We start from the raw sequence: 19,939 nt of genomic DNA, 5'->3' as shown, positions 1-19,939 counted from the left end.
TGTATGTTGTGTGATATTGTGAATTACTTATTTATGTAATATAAACTACTTATGTTATCTTAATGAGTCACAAATTTGTTCTAATAAAAAGTGAAATTATCTAAAACTAGTTGGTTATGGAGTCATTTTGTAAAGTCAATTATTTTTGAAATTCTGTTTATTTACAAAATTTATAATGTTAGATTTTCGTATCGGTGCAATATATTTATATCCAAAATATGTACGTCTAATATCACAATTTAGGATTCCACTAAGTGATCATGTACCTGCCACTCCTCCTCGTACAGTTAAAGATGCCAAAGCTTGTGCTCATCGAGATAAAGGATTAGTCTTAGGTATATATTACAATGAAAATGTGAAAAACGACGCAGCAATTCTTACCGCTAGTGCGGAAAAATACAACAAAAAAGTAGGAGGTAAACTATGGGAAGTATTAAAATTGACACCTACACCAAAATTAGGTGAACACAGAATATTTTATGATTTAGATCCTGAGTTTGCATACGTTGCAGTAGCAGGTCTTGGTTCAGAATGTATGTCATTTAATCCTATTGAACAGTTGGATGAAAATAAAGAAGCGATACGAATAGCTGCAGGTGTAGGAGCCAAAGCTCTACGTCCATTTAATCCTAAAACTATTTATGTAGAGTCATTTGGCAATGCAGAAGCCGCGGCGGAAGGCGCTGAACTGTCTGTGTGGCAATTTCAAGAATATAGACATTCTACACAACGACAGAAATTTCCATTATCAACTCTTCAACTTTACGATGACTGCGATTTTTTGGGCTGGAAAATAGGAAAAATGAAGGCGGAAGCCCAAAATTTAGCCAGATACTTACAAGAAATGCCTGCAAACATATTAAACCCAACTTCTTTTGCAAAAATCGCTGTAGATCTATTATGCGAACTTGACATAAATGTAGAGGTTAGAACACAGGGTTGGGCAATGAGTCGCGAAATGGGTGGGTTTGTGGCTATAGGAAAATCATCAGTACAACCTCCGCTGTATGTAGAAATAAGTTACTTTGGAGCTGATGAATATACTAGGCCAGTCGTCCTTATAGGTAAAGGAGTAACATTCGATAGCGGAAGCTTAGACTTAAAACACCCGAAGGATTTAAAATACATGAAAGGCGACATGGCTGGAGCTGCATGTGTTTTAGCTACAACAAGAGCCGCTGCGAGACTAAAATTACCTATCAACATTAGAGGTATATTGCCATTATGCGAACTAATGCCTAACGCAAACAGTCCAAAATTTGGTGCTGTAGTTAATAGCGCCAACGGTAAAACAATACACGTAAGACTACCCTCGAGAGAAGGCAGACTTCTCATAGCTGACAGTTTGGTTTATGCAAGAAATTATTGGCCGAAATTCATACTTGATATTGGTACTATGTCCAAGGAGTTAGTGGATTCTCTGGATGGCGCTGCATGTGCTTGTTATACTAACTCGGAGGAATTATTCTGTTACACTGAATCAGCCAGTAGCCAAACGGGCGATAGAATCTGGAGAATGCCACTTTGGAAATTTTATGAAGACCGTGTATTAGACTGCGAGACTGCAGACGTGGCAAACACAGGACTACAGAAGTACGGTGACTCGCCGAACTGCGCCGCATTCCTGAAGCAGTTCGTTTGCGATAGCAAATGGGTTCATTTCGATACTTACAACGTTGCTTATAGTAAAGGCCGCGACTTCCCTTACCTGGGCCGGGGAATGACGGGCCGACCCACGAGAACAATAGTCGAACTCCTAACTCAGTTATTGGCCGACAAAAAAATATAGCAATTTTTTAACATGTGAAAACTCTTCTAGTATTTTAATAAGAAACAAGTTTTCTAAAATTGTGACGAATTTGACGAATAATAAACATTTTAACAAATACTGTAATTTTATTAAAATCCTGAAAAAATAAATACAATTGAAAGTAAATGACTTAGATAACGCAGATTTTTTTTCCAAATTGTAAATATAGTAGATGACCTCGCGATAAATCCCCTTTTAACATTCCAAATGTTTTATAGCATGTACACGATAGCATTCAAGAAATTGTTGAACATTTTCGTGACAATTCAGCGATTCATGAGTGTTACATTGATAGCACTGTACCACAGCGCGCTTCAGCTCCTCACATGGATTTCTTGTACACGAAACCTTGGACGACAGTGATTCAATCATTGAGTTCACTACCATAACACAAGCGGTTGTCTTGTCCTTCATATTTACAGCACCAACTTCACTGACCAAATCACAACTAAATATTTGGTTAAGCGTTTCGTTATGTATCTCCTTAAATACATATGATTTTTAAAAAAATCTTTGTCATAATAAATTATGACTGCAATTTTAATACTGTTTCAAATTAATAATTTATAAAGTGTCATAATGTGATGGATAAAATCATATTGGCAATGGAAAGGCTTCATTGATTATTGCAATATTTTAATAATTTAAATAAATCTTTTTTACTTATTTAACAATATATAATATGGCACATTAGGTTTCGTAGATTGCTGACAATAGTTAGGAATCGAGTTGTATATTGACTATACAAAATAAAAGTTATTCTATAATGGGTATAAATGCAAAAATCAAACCTTACAAATAAACATTTAGTTACAGTAATAATTAAAATTATGATATTCCTTTCACAAAAATACTTCATGAAAGAATATTGAAGAGATATACAATTTTCGTATTTATGTATAAAAACAAATTTGTCTTTTCTATTAATTTATTTCATTTATAATCTTAACATATTTTTGGTATCAATTGAGAAAATAAAGTCATTTATTGTAAAACTAAAAAACTGAAGATAATTATAATAAAAACAATTTCTCTCGTCATACAAGAATTATACAAATTTTCATAAAACTAGGATCAGTATAAAGATAAATGAAATAGATATATGAACTATAATATTTTTTACAATAAGATAGTTTAAAAAAAATTAAATAAATACAAATAATAAAAATATGGCAATTAAATTATGATACAATGGCAATACTTATTGTTAGATATTGTAACATTTTAAATGACAATATTTATGACAAAAACATTACCGTTATTAAAAATATATTTCATTCGGCAATAGCCAGTATTTTCAGCGCATGCATGTATATAGGAAGATATCAAGGCAAGAATAGTTGCATATACTTTTAGCTATAACATGGAAAGCTAAATAAAACCGTTTAAAAACATATTACATTTTAGGTATTTTATCAATTCTAATTTTAAAATATAATGTTCGTTTTTGAACGATGTCTATATACATGTCAAAATAAAATACAATTTGTCTGAAACGACAAACATAGTAAGTTCGTAAAAACTCCATTGTGCATTTATATAGGTATTTTATCAAGTAAGTAAGTCGTTGTGTTAGTATATCACATACATACTGTTTCTTTTTTTATTCTTAATATTTTTTTCCTGGTTATATAAAATACTTATGGGTTCATGGCAGTTCATGGCACGTTTATTTATGAGCGCAATTATTGCTGTGTCGAGCAATAAGTGTTGTAAGAATCACAGTTAAAACTATAAAGTAATAATTATAATAAATACTTATAAGACTTTTTTCTAGTTTTGGGTCACGTAAATGACACGAGTGATCCGTCCTCACTATTAGATACAGACGACGGTTCAGCGAAAAAATGTATGTACACTACTTGTATGACTTAGGGCAAACAAAAACATTTTTCGTATACCAGAATAGTGGTAAACACACATACTGCCCATCAACAAAGGTCACATCTGCGTTGCCGACTCTAAAAAAATAATAAAGAATTAAATAAACTGACACCTCACAGTTCGTGCTTGACAGTGTAGTCTAGTTCCCCCAGGTCGACGATATTGGAGTCTTCAGTGTCACTTATGTAGCCTTCATCGCCTGTATAGTGGGTTGGGTAGACGAGAAGCGGCGCGGCTGACAGTGCAACCAAGTTACGATTTGAGAAGTGGGCTTTCCATGTATCACTGAAAATTAGACCAATGATTTATTAAACTAGCCTTTACTCATAACTTCATCAACACTAGGGCCAGGATAGCTGAAGGGGGGAGGGGGTGTTACCAATAACAATATTTATTCCTTTAAGCACAAGATTGTTAATTTTTAAAAAAGAGCATTATATTACGTAACAAAATTGCTTCCTAATCGTTAGATAGGTTAAATAATATACTTTTCTCTAACAAACTCTGCATTTTGTAATCAAGTGGCAAAATACAAAATAATATTAATCCCTCTACGCTTTTAAGTAACACACAACTAAATGTAAATAATTAAAATGACGGCACATTACGTGCATTTTTCGATTACAAATAACTCGAAATATAAATTCGTATATAGGAGCATACATGACATTCGACGCTTCATCTATATGCATAAAATACAAATGTTAATCTATGTACAATAACAAACACTACTGTCTCAATTCATTCAAGCAAGTCAATTTATATACAGCTTGCTTAAAGTAGAATGAGTTACAAAAAAGGATGGAGCAAGAAATATATATAAAGGTAATAGTTCTTGGTAGAAACCAAGGCGTAGAGATGCTTAGGCCATGAACACTTAGTGTGAAGACAGACTCACTTAGGATGCTGGTCGAACATGATTGGAAGGAATTCATCTACAGGCAGCATTTTGGACAGCGGTTGAGCATCCAGCAATTTCCTCGCGCCACGCTCGCTTATCAGGTATCCAAGGGTCCAATAGGAATACAGCGGGCGCGTCGTGTGGTCGGTCACGTATTTCTCATCAGCTCTCAATAGTATCTTCCTGCCTATATAGCTGTGAATCGAGAAAATCCATATTAAATTTGTGTATGTATGTATGTTCGTATGGTCTCGGCATAGAATAGACTACCCGTTCCTTTCGTGTGGATGTCATAAGAGGCGACTAAAGGAACTTAATGGCAGAGGGATGGGCAAAATCATGTCCTTAAATCATCTCTAAAAGAAAACTGCGATTGCCAACCCGCCTGCTAAGCGTGGCAACTACTGCCAAACTCCCCTTATAGGGAAGGCTTTTTTTTCTTTGTTAATATGAACAAAATTTGATTACCTTTTTATTGAAACACACTATAAATAATAAGTTTTTCGAGAACTGAAAAATTATTTATTATCAATCTGCTCTGTTAATAAGTACAAAAATTAACCTATATGTTTAGTTAGAATATAACCTACCCGTGTACCAAATTTATTCAAATCCATTCAATAGTTTTTGCGTGAAATAGTAACAAACAGACATCCATCCATCGGTACAATTTTTCGCAATCATAATTTTAACAGACTTCGTAGACGAACCTAGCGTGAAATCATTAAAGAAATACTATAAAAAGGTGCATATAAAGTTTATCTGAATTGCAACAATAAAAATCTAAAGTACTCACACAAGGTCCCAGTCTATATTTTTTATCTCATCGAGCAACCGCAGGAATTTATGGCGAAAATATGGAATGAAATGCACGTCGTCCTCGAGCACTAGTGCTGTAGAATGATGCTTTTCAACGATCTGTAGGAAGACATCAGTTTTTTTTTTTATTTATTCATTCAGAGTAATTAACAATTACGCAATAGTTGAAGAAATTTAAAAAATAAAGACAATAATGACATTTTTATTTTATAGAATATATACAAGCTATATATTTTACCTCTTTCCAAATGTAATAGTGACTGAGGAAACATCCAACCTCACCAGCTTTCATCGGTCTAAAAATAACAAATAAAAATTATTAATAATTTATTTTTTAATCGAACAACATTTTAAGGGTTTTTTCTTTATGAATACGGAATTAAGTATCCGCTTATACTAACGGAATAGAATGGCAGAACACCAGTAGTAGAAGAAACGATGGATAAGAAGTCAGGTCAAATAGACATTGTGACAATTTTGCTAAAAATTAACAATGATTGTTTCCAGAGGAAACCGCATCATGATTGACCTGTACACCATTAGATAGCATAGACAGGTGCAAAATACCATCTTCACCCATGTAAAAAAAAAACTAAACGAGACTAGATAGTTTTTACTTTATACTATATATGGTAAACTTAATATATATTTATAACAGAAGACTGGTGAAGTATCAATAAAAAACAAAAATTTACCTTTTATGATATGGATCCTCATAGCCCGGCATCAGGGTGATCGAATACTCCCGAAGATCATTCAAATCAAGCTTCATACCATCAATTGCTTTGAACAGCTTCGCATCTATACCCAGCTCCTTGAAGCTCATCTCCATCAGCTCCCTCCTTTCCGTTCGCCTTTCCAGATTAATCATATATATCTCACTGCACTTAAACTTCCAAGGTTTGGGATACGACACAAATTCCTCTAAATAATTGTCCAATGGCAAAGGCACTTTACGGCTCACCGCTTCCAACTTTATATTCAACAACTGCTCATAATCTTTTGATATTTCATCAGATTCCTCTAGAGGCACAAGAATGAACCCATACGGTCGGTCGTTACATATGTTGAGACTTATATCTGCAAAAAGTTATTCAACTTCCAATTATGATCAAATATCGATGGTAACTTTATAAATTATCTAGGCCTCTAGACAAGTGGCAAGGGAATTTGTCGATGGAATCGACATCGCTAGCAAGTTCATAAGTTGGAATTAGTCATCTGGGGATGTTATCTCATTCTATCTCACGGACTCGCTAGCGATATCGATTCCATCGACAAACACACACACACACACACACATACTAATGTTAGCGAAATTAAACAAAATAACCTAATTAAATAACCAGTGATATGGACTTCCGCAAGATAACACTTAGTTCAGTAAAATATTTATCTAATTCTGGCCCTAATTTTGTTGAATTACTTATGTAGGCATAGTTTTTTTTCAAATCTGTACTATTCATCGACTGTTGATCCTAACTCTACAACAGATAAAAAGTATAAATTTAAATACCATTAATTTTAGCGCTGATTGCAAATGCTATGATATCGTCATCAGGACCCTTGTAGTTATTTACTTTCCTGGGATCATATGTAAGAAGGTCCGACTCTTTTCTCCTAAGGGAAACTAACACTGCAGTATTCACCATAGGCACTTCGAAACAGCCCTGTTTCTCTCGACTTAGAATTGGTTCATAATCTTCAGTTCTTTGATAATAAAACTTTTCGGTCATTCCACACCTGCAATACCCACATATAAAAAAATATATCTTTACAATTTAAATATACGTCAAAAGAGAAAAGATCAGTGTACTAAAAATGTTAAAATATAGCGCTACTTGATAGCAGAAATAGATAACTAAGTTTATTTAAATAAACTTTTAAATAAGATTAGATTAAGAACTTAGCAATGATTGAAAAATATTTTATGTTTTATGTCTTATTGAAGTTAGTATAAATATTTGGTTTAATTATTTTATTTATTTTTTTTTTATTTTTCACTGTATACACTGAAGTCATTCATTATATAAATGCTAGATAGTTAGAAAACCTGTATATAAAAAGCACCAATTTAGGCATCCATCATATTAGGATCCCACTTTGTATTTCGAATTTCAGCTACGTTCCTTCTTAACAGAAGAACAGAAAAATACTAAGGTATAGTCATAATACGTTTATAGTGTTTATATTACATTAATTATTTAATTAGTAAATAACATGGACATAGATTTTGCATTTATAATAATAAAAAATATATATATACTAACACAAAATACAATATTAATAATGGAAAAATAATAAAAAGCACCTTATGTGAAATCTGCATGCTCAAGCATTCAAAGATAAAGAAACTTGAAGGTAGCTAACCAAAAATTGGAATAGAGCCCATCAGACTTGAGCATTGGTGATACCACTGTCATATTTTTGCTTACAAGTGCTTTAAGAGTCGACTTCTCTGTGAGAAAAACGTCTGCATCAACCATCTGTAAATGAGATTAATATTGGTTACGCCAAGCATAAGAAAATATGTGCGAGAATACTGCTAATCAAACAAGGTTATCAATCGTATTAATAAAAATAAATTTAGAAATAAAATTCATGATGACATTATTTTTATACCGCAATTTTGCTCTGGATATGTCAATTGACCGAAGCTAATAATAGTAGCCTATGTCCTTCACTATCCTATATAGTAGACCATATCAAAATTCATTATAATAGACTGAGTCATTAAGGTGCCAAGAAATTATTAAGAGACTCAGTTTCACATTTATAATATTAATAGCGATCCGCTCCAATTTCGCATACAGACAGACATACAAAAAAATTTTTGCCTATTTTATATTAGCTTTAATAGCCAAATTTTTGATACCTAATGTTACATTATTGAAACTTTCATAATGATATCTAATTATAATTATCTAATTACAAATACATCTAATACAATGATTTATAATATGTTACCTATATTTCTTGCTGATAATGTAATTCTTTATAGGTAAAAGTATTTTTAAAATCGGTTAAGTAATTTTTGAGTTTATCCATTACTAACAATATGATTTATATCACAAATACCACAGCCTAATGCTTATTCATTTACAAGGTAAAATAAACATTTTTTTATGATTCTTCTGTATGGTGAAAAAATCTAAAGTTGACAACCCTATGCCTAACACTGTATATTTAATATAAACATTCATTATTTATTATTTTATAATGACTATGACCCAAAATCTAAAATTGTGATTGCTATTCATCTTCTAAATTTTGAGGTCAATATACTTCATAAATTAGGGTCAGACAGGCCAAATGATAGTATGTGTTTAATAATATTTAAGAAATATTTATGTACATTTATATTACTTTGTTATTACTTTTTTACTAAGTTAAATTATACCTACATAGTATTTAAAAACTATTATGATCAAGTTTATTAAAAAGAAATATTTCTTTTTTATACCATTCTAAAGACCTCAAATTCAGGCCTTGGAAGACAAATAAACAAGATACACTAATAAATGCATTCTAAAATTAATACTTACAAAAAGATAATCAGCCCACATTTTCTTAGCAAAGTCAAGACTTTCTTCTCTCAAACGAATGATATGTTTGAACCGGCCCTTGCTCCAATGTGTTGCTGATTTTTCATCAGGATGCAAACGGCCACTGCTATTTGTTGTTATATAAACTCCATTGTATTCTGATGCATATTTTTCTGCCCATTTTTCTATTATTTTTATACTATCATCTTCATTGTAATCACTATACATCCTGTTTTAAGACATAAGATCTTAAATAGCAAACAAGCTGAAAACCCACTTCATGTAAATTGATAACTGTTACTTAGACATGAACAACACCAAGAATATTACAAAATAGTTTTTTTTTTTAATATGTGAACATGAAATGGCAACGACTAGTCTGTGGGATCATCATGTCAAATTCACTGAAGTTCAGAAAATTGCCATGTTAGTTTACCAGGGAGGGGAGAGAATGAAGATCAACCTAATGGGATAACATATGAAACGGAGTAGTGCATGAAAATATATTATAGGATAAAAGTTGATTCTCTTAAGGAACCCTATCCGATGGACACAAAAGTAAGGTTATTGCAACAACAAAAAATTCATCTAAATTTTTCATTGCCCTGTGCCCCTAGCTTCAATGGCACTGCAAAATCAATATATCTCAGAAATGGAACATCACATGTAAAAATGTCATGTGACCAAAGTTAATCCACTCCAGTAGCTCTATCCAATGGATGCATAAAAAGGGAGGGCTATCATGATATCGAGATAGTTGTCAAAATTTTTCTAAGTCCTAGAAATATTTAGACCCTTATAACTCAGTAACAGTGTGTCGGATGAAAAAATGTCACATGACCAAAGTTGATCTACTCAAGGAGCCCTATCCTATGGGTGCATAAAAGTGCAGTTGTTGCGACATAAAAAAAAATTATCAAAATTGCGACATTAAAAGTTCTGTGCACCTGTAGCTACAATGGTACAGCAAAATCTATATATCTCATAAACAGAGCATTACACATAAAAATGTCCCATAACCTAAGTTGATCCTCTCGAGGAACCCTATCCAATAAGCATAAAAAGGGAGGTTATCTCAACTTAAAAAAATCAGTAAAAAATTTTAAGTCCCAATTTGTTTGTAAAAAAATTATTTATTCAATTTTTATTTTTTTAAGCTTCTCAATAGTGCTCCTACCATACACCGCAACTCAAACAACCGCTCCTAAGGGTATCCACTGACCAGGAGTTCTTTTCTAGTCAATTCTCACTTGTCCTTTACAGTATCCAGCCAAGGTAAACAAAAAGTGCAGAGTTACCATTCCATTTTCTATCATTAACTGGTATTCATATATGAAACCCTGTTGATACTGTATGGATGATAAATTAATATTTTAGTCATGAAAACTGTTCTAAAAATGATAGACAATTGGAATAGGTTCTAGAGTTAAAATTTGTGTAGATATAAAACAGGTAAGTATGTACATAATTCAAATTAGCTTACCAAAGATAAAGACGGTCCTTGGGATAGTCTAAATTATAAAGACACGTCAAGAAATAGGGTAATGTGTGTCCTTTATTGCGAATGAGTACCGATATACCGATTGTAGGCCATTTGTAAGGAAACATATCTTCATAGCAAGTAGAACTATTAAATGTAATGAAACATAGAAATAGAATCAATACAGAATAACGCATTATTTTAAAAAGAATGTTTATATTTATTCAAGCACAATTACTGGAAAAGGGGAAAGAAAACACCAGAAGCAATTAATAATCAAAGCCGGATTTTGTTATGACATTTTTTTTTTATTGAAAATTGACATTTCTTATTTTATTTTATTGACGTGTTTCACGGTTCTAGATACAAATCCATTCTCCCGACATTATAAAGAATTGTAAATTCAAATCTTATATCTATCACTACATTATATAGGTAAATAATCAAAGTAATATGTCAAAGAGTTTAAAATTTCAAATTCACACAAAGTCGATTACGTGCAGGAAACAGTCTATACATTTATATGTCTATACATTTAAAGCATACATTATATACCTATGTAGTCCAGCCATAAGTTCTGTTACAAATAAAAATTAATCTTTTTTTATGAATTAATGTAATATTACTAAAATTTATACTACATATTTATTAGTTTCAGCAAAAAATAAAAAAATAATGTATTCGAAATGGTTATTTTTGGCTTTTATACAGGCCTTTAAAGAAAAGTAAAAATAAATAAAACTTTTAAGTATCCTATCCAACAAAAGGCTTTGGCCTCTGTTTATAAATATACTTGTTTGTTTTATATATATTATTATTTATTAATTCTATTAAATTTAAGTGAAAGTACCGTATTTTTTATATTATCTAGTAATTTGTTTTTAATTTTCTGTTTTATAAAAAACTATAATTATCAACTTATCTCAATAGGTTTATTTTAAACAGCCTCTATTGTCTATTTATTGTAAAAAAATTTGTTCATTTGTCTACTATAGACACGGAGTACATAATTTTGTTTTTTTATTGTTATGGGTATACAATATAAATTTTTAATTGAGAATTATTAGTAATGGTAACATCTATATCGATTTTGACATTTCCTCAAATAGTTATGTGCTTTGAACTACCTAAATAATATTTACAATTTTAGTTATAATATTTCAATTTAGTGCCTGTAAAATAAATACAATACTATTGAATTTATAAATCCATCCTATACATCTGAGACATACTCTTTTTCTATATCAAGTACCTAATACCAGTACTTTTGTTCGTTGTAGTTATGTTTACATTTTAGGTTTACATATTGTAATTTGCTTTTAATTTGTTCTAAATAAATAATGAATGATTCGGTACAAAAATGTTGAAATGAACACTACAATACTATTTGGTAAACAACGCAGCGAAATGTCTTTCAATAAGGTGTTTTTTCTATTTATAATTGAAATAATTATACCATTTAGTATTTGTGATAGTGAAGAAAACACGACATTTCCGCAAGGTAAGATTTTTAATATATTCTCCTTAATTTATAATCGGACAATCCACCACGTATCAATAGGAATATCATATAACATAAATTACAATTATTTTACAGACGATTTTAAATGTTCCTTGCCCGATGTTACCAGTATTGACGTTAATTTAGACATAACAAGGTTTAGATCGGATTTTTCTAAAATATCAGAGGTAAGTTATTTTTACAATATAATTTAATTCATTAGGTACGAGACATAAATGTTCATCATAATACAACACTGATTATTTGATATGTAAAATGAGAACCCACCTGTGCTTTTGATGTATGCTGTCAGGGTCCCAATGAAGATGAATTCAACTCATTTGACCTATGGAAGCATAGATATATTTAATCAGGGACTAAAAGCTTTCAACCTAAAATTGTCTGATGCTCACCTCAGGATGAGACTGGAGCTTTCGGAAATGTTCTAAAAAATGTTTAAGACCACAATACGCTTTTATTAAGTGGTCAAGCTCCTTTAAAAATTACTATACTGATAAATAGAGGTTGACTTGATAGTATATATTGCTAGCAATAGTTTGTTGTCGTTGTATGCCATGTAAGTCCCAGCATAGAATGTGCCACCCTTCCCTTTCTCATGAGTGTTGTAAGAGGTGATTAAGGGAACTTATAGTCTAGGAATGAGCAGCAGCATCCCTTTTAAAGCATCATTAAAGGTGTAATTGCAGTTCCAAGATACTGAATGACAAAGGTAATGGGCCATTACATATGCAGCTATAGTAATTATATATAACTTTATTGTATAAATTAAAATAAATAGTTAAAAATAATTTTTAATTGACCACCGATGCAAAAAATAAAATTATGTCATTGTTAATCAATTGTAATACAAGTTTTAATATTATTCTTATTTCAAACTTCTACCAAAATTCTATGTTCATTATTCATTCGGGATCCCGGGATTGTATTTTCTAGTTGTTATATTATAATAATAACCTATTCTCCATCTATATTATAAAATGTCATCAGGAGTAGGATCAGGGGGAGTGGAGTATTAGTGACTGTTGATATACCTTGTCAGGTTGACTTCCCCATAGTCCCCTTTAGAATCCATTGTAAATAATTCATGTTAAATTTTGTAGATAATTGGGTAAATTCATTACCATAAGCCTTAATAATTCACTTGCCTTTTTCCTCATCTATTGTCTCTTATTAGTGGTTCTATAGTATAACTCAATAGCAGGAATACAATTACACTGGATTACTTTGTCTCTTAAAAAAAACCAGCACAAGTCTCAATGTCTTGCCTATTACTGTCACATAATATAATACAGTATTTGTTACTGGTGATGCAACTATAATTTTCCTTTTACAGGTGAAATTTCCTGGACTTATTGGTCCATTAAATGAGAGGTTGATATGCAAGATCAAATGTATAGATGGTAATTGGGTTGGTCCACTCTGTTCTAGTACACCAGGTTTGTACAGTTTTACAATATTTATTATACATATTTATTGACATATGCCAATAAGGCATATACTACACAAGATGGGTCTATCTTCGGACACACTGTGCATACTAATTGGTTCTAATGGGTATTGATAAATTCTAAAAAATTTTTTCTAAATTTTTATATTTCTTTTTATATCTATTATTTTCAGGGGTTCAGAGTGTTCTGCTAAGACTAGCCTAAAAGTTACAGTATGTAATTCCTTTACAAAGTGATTCGGAAACTTAAGTTATAACGGCTATAATTAGCATATTAGAAATAATACCTTTAAACAAATTTTTTAAGTCTCTTAAAAATAATCGGCTAAGTATAAATGCATATACCTTTGGCAAGAACGGAATGAATGTTTGGAACTTCGGTAGCTCCCCGCCCCCGCCTTCACTCAAAAGTTACCCTGTGTAAGATTCCTTCGTGAAACTATTATATGAAAATTAGTTCTTTATACTGTCATTTTATTCTCATTAATTGAACATATATCTCCATTATTATAGTTTATAAATAGATTATGTTAGTGATAAAATGACAACATATTCGTAATTTAAAAAAATCAAGCTGCAAGTCAAATTAAAACAACAAGTAGTAATAAAATGCAAAAATTATTTTCAGACGGCAGATTCCAACCCGTGTTGAGAGAATGTCTTTATAAAAATGACCATCCACGTTTGTCGATATCTTTCAAAAATTCGTCTATTGATGTAAGTAACATATCCAATATTTATTATAAAAGTATATCTACAGCAATATATCTTGTTCATTATGAATTTTTAAAATATTCTCTAATGTTGTGAGTAGAAATAAATATTTATAATAGATATTAAATCTTAAATGTTTAAAATGATGTAAAATTCCAGAAAGACACCCACTTTCCCCACGGTTCAACAATTGTGGCGAGATGTAAACATTATGGGCTGTACAAACTGAAAGGCGAGAGTTTACTGCGCTGTGAGAATGGAGAATGGACTCCGAAAATACCAGAATGTGTGCCGACAACTGTTGTTACTAATTTCACGGGTATGACAAGTATTTTCATTTTGATATAGGTAAATGTAGAATTAATCTTATATCATTCGTTTTTTCGTATATTTAGGATGTGATGCTACCAGATTATGGTTTGTCGGTATATCAAATTTCATTCAAACTTTTCAGTTGTTAAAATATAAACATTGTTAAAAACATCATTATATAATAAACGTTGTTACAAACTTAAAAATTTATTTTAATAAGATAGCAGCTTTATTCAAATATCAAATTCCAGGTTGCCTGACAAGTTTTGTGTACTCGACAAGATTTTAAAGTTAATCTATTTAAATTTAACTCATATCATTATTGTTACTGTAGCATTATATTGTTTTGTTTGCTTAACGGGTGCCTATGCATTATGCTATGGGTAATTGTAATTAGCTAACATTTAGTAATGGTGTAGCATATAATTAATAATGCAAAACGCTGTTGTTATCCCAAATAAACTAAATCAAAAGTTAATTATGTAAGTGAGATTAACATAAATAATTTATATAAGCCTTGGTTTATACAGGCGACGCCCCACCCACTATACAATACACAGTGGTCAGTGGATCAGCGGTTGTGGAGCCATCTGGCGAATTGTTCGTATACCCCGACAGTACAGTGCGTCTCGACTGCGTCTCCCCCCGTGCATTGGGTGATCCCGACTGGAGTTGGACACAGGCGCTGGGTCAACATAATGCTGGTACGTTACCCAGATATGTATTCTGATGAGTTAACGAATACAAGACATGTAGTCGTTTGAGAGATAAATTCTTTTTCGTAAAATACTTTAACTATAATAGAAAATTTGTATAATTATCTATCGATCGACTATTTCTTCATCGTTTCTCATGAAGTTGATAGCCTGTTTTTAATTAATTACCTTAATAAATGCATTTTTTATAATGAAATTATTTTAGACTGATGATATCAGCCGTTAACCGTTCACTGTTGAACATAGGTCTCCTCTTTGGCAGGTTTTTGAAGTAGTTGCCACACTTGACAGGCGGGTTGGCAACCGCAGTTAGGTAGTGTTTTAAGAAGAACTCTGCTGCCAATCCCTCAACCATTAAGCTCCGTTAGTCGCCTCTTACAACACCCACGGGGAAGGGATGGATGGCCTATTCTGTGCCGGGATCACACAGCCGTATTTTAAGTTACTAAGAAATATTGTTAACTACATATACAAATTCTCCAGTATCAATCCTTGGATGGGCCAAAAATTTTTTTTTCTAAATTAGAATTTTTCACATTCCCTTTAGTCTCAGTATTATACTTTACACTTTTTGGAATTGAATGAATGAATAAAAACTCAAAGAATGATACAAACGATAATAGTAATTGATAATATTTGTTTAATTGTATTCTCATAAAACAAGAAATATTTAAAAAAGGAGGACTCCTTATAATTCTGTGGAATTATGTAAGAATATTTTTTTATCTGCACATATAATTCCTGTTTCTGTCTTTGTCTAGTGTGGTCTCCAGACGAAGGAGAGAAAGAGACGCATTACCGGCTGACACTATCCAAGATGTCGGCGAGGCACAGCGATCAGTACACTTGCACATCGCCAGGCGGTCACACAAACACTGTTCTCATTAAAGTTGTTAGTGAGTTTTAAGTACTGCCCTAGTATTTACTATGCTATTAATATAATATGAGCGATATACGAACTGTAATCCAAGGAACCAGTTTTAAGATTTAAATTTTTTTTATAATTTCAAAATTATAAAACAACTGAACACGTGCTTAAACCTAAATGTACACTCACGCTGTAGAGTGAGGTCCCTGTCCAAATTTTCCTTAGAAACTACAGTATAGAGTTTTAAAAAAATAGAGTATTAAGATTTCTTCAGGATCGGCAACGCACACGTGATACCTCTAATGTATCAGGCGTCTATAGGCTACAGTGATCGTTTACTATGAGACAGGCTGTATATACTTAATTGCCTATTAAAAAAAAGTGGTATTCTAAGTTTCTAGACCATGCTCCATTTATTATAATAACTCATTAATGGACACAGAAAAAAAGGATATCTCCTCTTATAGTTTTGCATTGATTTATTGTTTTATGCCCTTAGTTACTTCTTATGACATCCTGGCTATAAGTAGTGGTACATTTTATTCTTACCCCATCAGCTCAAATAGAAACAATGAGCCATAAAAATGTATTAATAAAATATGAAAATTATATTTCAATAATAATTGTTAAATGATTGAAAAATTTTAAAGTGGACAGTTTTTGAACTCACTTATTCTACGCCATGCCGGGGCCAGCGCTCTTGTCAGTTGAGCTATACAAACTATAACTTTTTATAAATTGAGAAGTTTTAAAAAATAAAAATTCCTTTCTTGTCCGGAAACTGTTGTAAACCGATTTTAACTCTATCGCTTAGTATTAATTGGACACTACTTATCATATTTATTATATGTTTCTTTATATTACGTTAATTTTATTTCAGATATAGTGTGTCCCCAAATTAATGTATCTTCGGCACGGGTACGTCAATTCGCCCAGGGCACGCGACTGGGTCATTCAATACATTTTAGCTGCCAGCCAGGGTTCCATCTTAACGGCTCCTCTATTCTCACCTGCATGGGCGATGGTATGTTTTTTACTTAACAACTTAAATTGGCAGAGTTAATAAATATAACAGCGCACCATATTTACATATAAGTTTTATTGTATATTTATTATAAGTAAAATCCATATTCCACAATGTTGTTAGTGATCATAGTGCTAAATATGAATTGTTTATTTTATTATCACAATACTAGGCCGCTGGTCGTCTCTTCCACCGACGTGCGTGGAGACTTTCTGCCCGATGCTGAACACGCTCGGGCCGCATTTAAGCGTGGTCGAGTACAATTCCTCGTACGGAGGTCGGGCTGTGTTCCAGTGTGCCTGGGGCTACCGGTTGGTTGGCACGCCGGGTCTTGAATGCGAACTAGATGGGAGGTGGTCCGGGGAGACACCGCATTGTACACGTAAACATCCAAAATTTTGTTTTTATTCTATTAAAAAGTAATCTTAACTTGCAATGTATATTGGCTATCATCGTGCTTCAGGTACATTGCTTTGCGTAAATGGGTATCCCTTTGATTCCCAGTCAGCTGATTAAGGAAATGAAATTTTCTATATTGGCTCGGGCCTGTGTTCTGGGTAGTTTCCCCGCAGATACCTGGTTTTGCTGGAGTACCAGATTATTTTTGCCATTTCAAACTGTATAAAAAATAACAATTAAATTTATATTTTCAGCTATCTACTGCCCAGACCCGCTGGTTCCTGAAAAGGGTAAATTATTGACAGAGGCGATGACGAAACGCAGTAAATATCCAGTGGGCGATCTAATGATATATTCCTGCGAAGACGGCTACGAAATTGTCGGCGAATCATCAATAGTTTGCACCGAAAATGGTTTCTGGTCACATCCACCCCCTTCTGTCTACCCCCAGCGGAGATTAAGAAAACCGACACGATATACATAGAAAATACTACGCTTGTACATTTTGAGGATTAACTCGCAAACAGTACTCGATATAGTAATGTTGCCGCTTCAAAAAATATATTTCCCTCCCTTTGTAACAGTAATCACACTCAATTTTACTGCCATAGCTAATTTTTCTTATCTGTGTATACACTAGGTATGATACTTTTCATTTTTTATTCCTTTTGTTCCTACATATAGGGTATCACTTTCTAACAGATAAGCTGTTCGTATTATATATAAGTTGAGATATTGGAATCAACAATATTGCCATGCTAGGATTTTATTCGAGAAAATTGGATGAAAAAAAATATGTTGATTATGTAACATTGGTTAAATTAATTTTTTCCGAACCACTCCGACCGCGCGCTGGCATTTTACGAAGTGGTTGGTCCTTTGCCTCGTACCTAATAATTATTACCACCATAATACTTCTCTAATAACACTGCTTATAACTTCACCTTATTAATCGATTTCAACACAGTTATTATAGTTTACATTCTTGTAATATTTAATAAATGAAACATATTTGTATGTGTGTGTGATGTTTACATGATTGTCAAGTAAAGACATATCTAAATATGATCCTGCATGTAATAAGTGTATAATCTAAGACTTGTTATTCTTAGATTTATTAAAAATCTATTTCAGGGTGCTTGGTGTGAGATTTAAAAAGCTTTACTTTACGACCGATAAGTTTGTATTGTAACGATATTTTTTATAGTGTAAACTCACACTGAACGCAATTATTTTAACGTATTAAATATTTTTATTTTCTTGCTTTAATTTGTACTCCATGAGATTATCATGTTTATAATGTAATTAAATTTCTTAAATACTATACTAGCCTGCTTCGAATTCGCAGTCTTTTTTAAAACTAAATACAGCCTCTTTTACTCGTTAATAATATAGCTTAAGTGAAAGAAATTTTAAAATCAATTGAGTTCTTTGAAACAGATTTTTTTGAGTTTGAATTAAAAATAAAATAAAAAAAATCTTTCCTCTTTAAATATTAGTTTAGAAAACATTGTAACATGTAATAGATAAGAATGGTATGTACCTGCATGAAATCAAATTTGTGGTTTCCTAAATGAGATGTGATGTGATCTTTGTTCGTCGTGTACCTAAATGTAGATATAAATACTATAACGTATTTAACATTTATTTAATTAAAATATACTCGAATGATTATTACACAGTATTATACCAATGATTTCTAGGAATAAGTAATATTTATTCTTATAGTATTATGTACCTACTGAGTATATTTATTTAAATTATTATGTAATTAAAAATTGTTATTGAAATAAATTGTTGTTAAAGTATTTTATGGTTTTATTTATAACAATTGAGGCCTATAAAATCAAAGTAAGCTAATAAGCTAAATTCAAGTCTGTCAAATGTTCAGGAAATTACAAAACTAATATTTTGTCAAGGATATGAATCAATATTCTATTATTATCAATATTTAAACCAGATTGAACACATACACAACATATTCTCAACTCCCTCTATAGTTGATACCTATCGGATTTCTTGTAAGAATGTTAGATTTATAGATATTAAAAGTGTCTATACATTACTTAGAATCATCATCACCGTATCAGCTGTTAATTATCCACTGTTGAATATGGGTTTCCCCATAAGTGGGGTTTTGCTAATAGTTGTCACGCTTGGCGGGTGGATTGGCAACTGCAGCTAGGCCTTTTGTGGTGTTTTAAGAAGGACGCTGTTGCCCATCCCTCGACCAATGAGTCCCTTAGCTGCCTCTTACGACATCTACGGGAAAGGAAAGGATAGACTATTTTATGCCGGCATACATTATTTAGAATACTTGTCTGAAAAAGAAGTATCAAACCCGTGTATAAAATAGTATACGAGAAAACAAGTATTTTACTAATATAATAAACTTATAACTGGACGATATCTAGCGCGAATTAATCGGTCGTGCATTGAAGCTCCAGTGTTATTATTTTTAATTCTAAAAACAGGAATTTCTGGAGGAAGAAAATTTA

At 31.9% G+C, this 19,939-nt stretch overlaps 3 protein-coding genes across 3 annotated transcripts; 2 read left to right on the top strand and 1 right to left on the bottom strand.

Moving 5' to 3' along the window:
* The first annotated feature begins 159 nt into the window (after positions 1-159).
* On the top strand, positions 160-1,882 carry LOC113516951 (cytosol aminopeptidase-like). The gene has a single exon (XM_052895427.1). It carries the CDS (start codon positions 176-178, stop codon positions 1,787-1,789), a length of 1,614 nt encoding a protein of 537 aa, XP_052751387.1. The 5' UTR covers positions 160-175; the 3' UTR covers positions 1,790-1,882.
* A 547-nt stretch (positions 1,883-2,429) lies between these two features.
* On the bottom strand, positions 2,430-10,844 carry LOC113520017 (glycosyltransferase 25 family member). Its single transcript, XM_026905280.3, has 9 exons — positions 10,443-10,844; positions 8,960-9,188; positions 7,785-7,900; positions 6,931-7,157; positions 6,110-6,494; positions 5,653-5,710; positions 5,392-5,513; positions 4,593-4,790; positions 2,430-3,979 (listed from the first exon to the last, which is right to left on the bottom strand). Exons 1-9 carry the CDS (start codon positions 10,634-10,636, stop codon positions 3,808-3,810), a joined length of 1,701 nt encoding a protein of 566 aa, XP_026761081.2. The 5' UTR covers positions 10,637-10,844; the 3' UTR covers positions 2,430-3,807.
* Positions 10,845-11,524: 680 nt separating this feature from the next.
* Positions 11,525-19,241, top strand: LOC113520027 (locomotion-related protein Hikaru genki). Its single transcript, XM_026905291.3, is given in 11 exon segments — positions 11,525-11,940; positions 12,037-12,128; positions 13,295-13,397; positions 14,037-14,125; positions 14,282-14,441; positions 14,965-15,138; positions 15,912-16,046; positions 16,899-17,042; positions 17,215-17,424; positions 17,696-17,875; positions 17,878-19,241. Coding segments are annotated over 11 exon segments (1,524 nt in total). The 5' UTR covers positions 11,525-11,783; the 3' UTR covers positions 17,958-19,241.
* Positions 19,242-19,939: the final 698 nt, after the last annotated feature.

The sequence above is a fragment of the Galleria mellonella genome, unplaced genomic scaffold (assembly GCF_026898425.1).
Source record: "Galleria mellonella isolate WM207_F2 unplaced genomic scaffold, CSIRO_AGI_GalMel_v1 utg28, whole genome shotgun sequence".
Classification (NCBI taxonomy): domain Eukaryota; kingdom Metazoa; phylum Arthropoda; class Insecta; order Lepidoptera; family Pyralidae; genus Galleria; species Galleria mellonella.
This window is presented reverse-complemented; position numbering and strand designations above follow the sequence as displayed.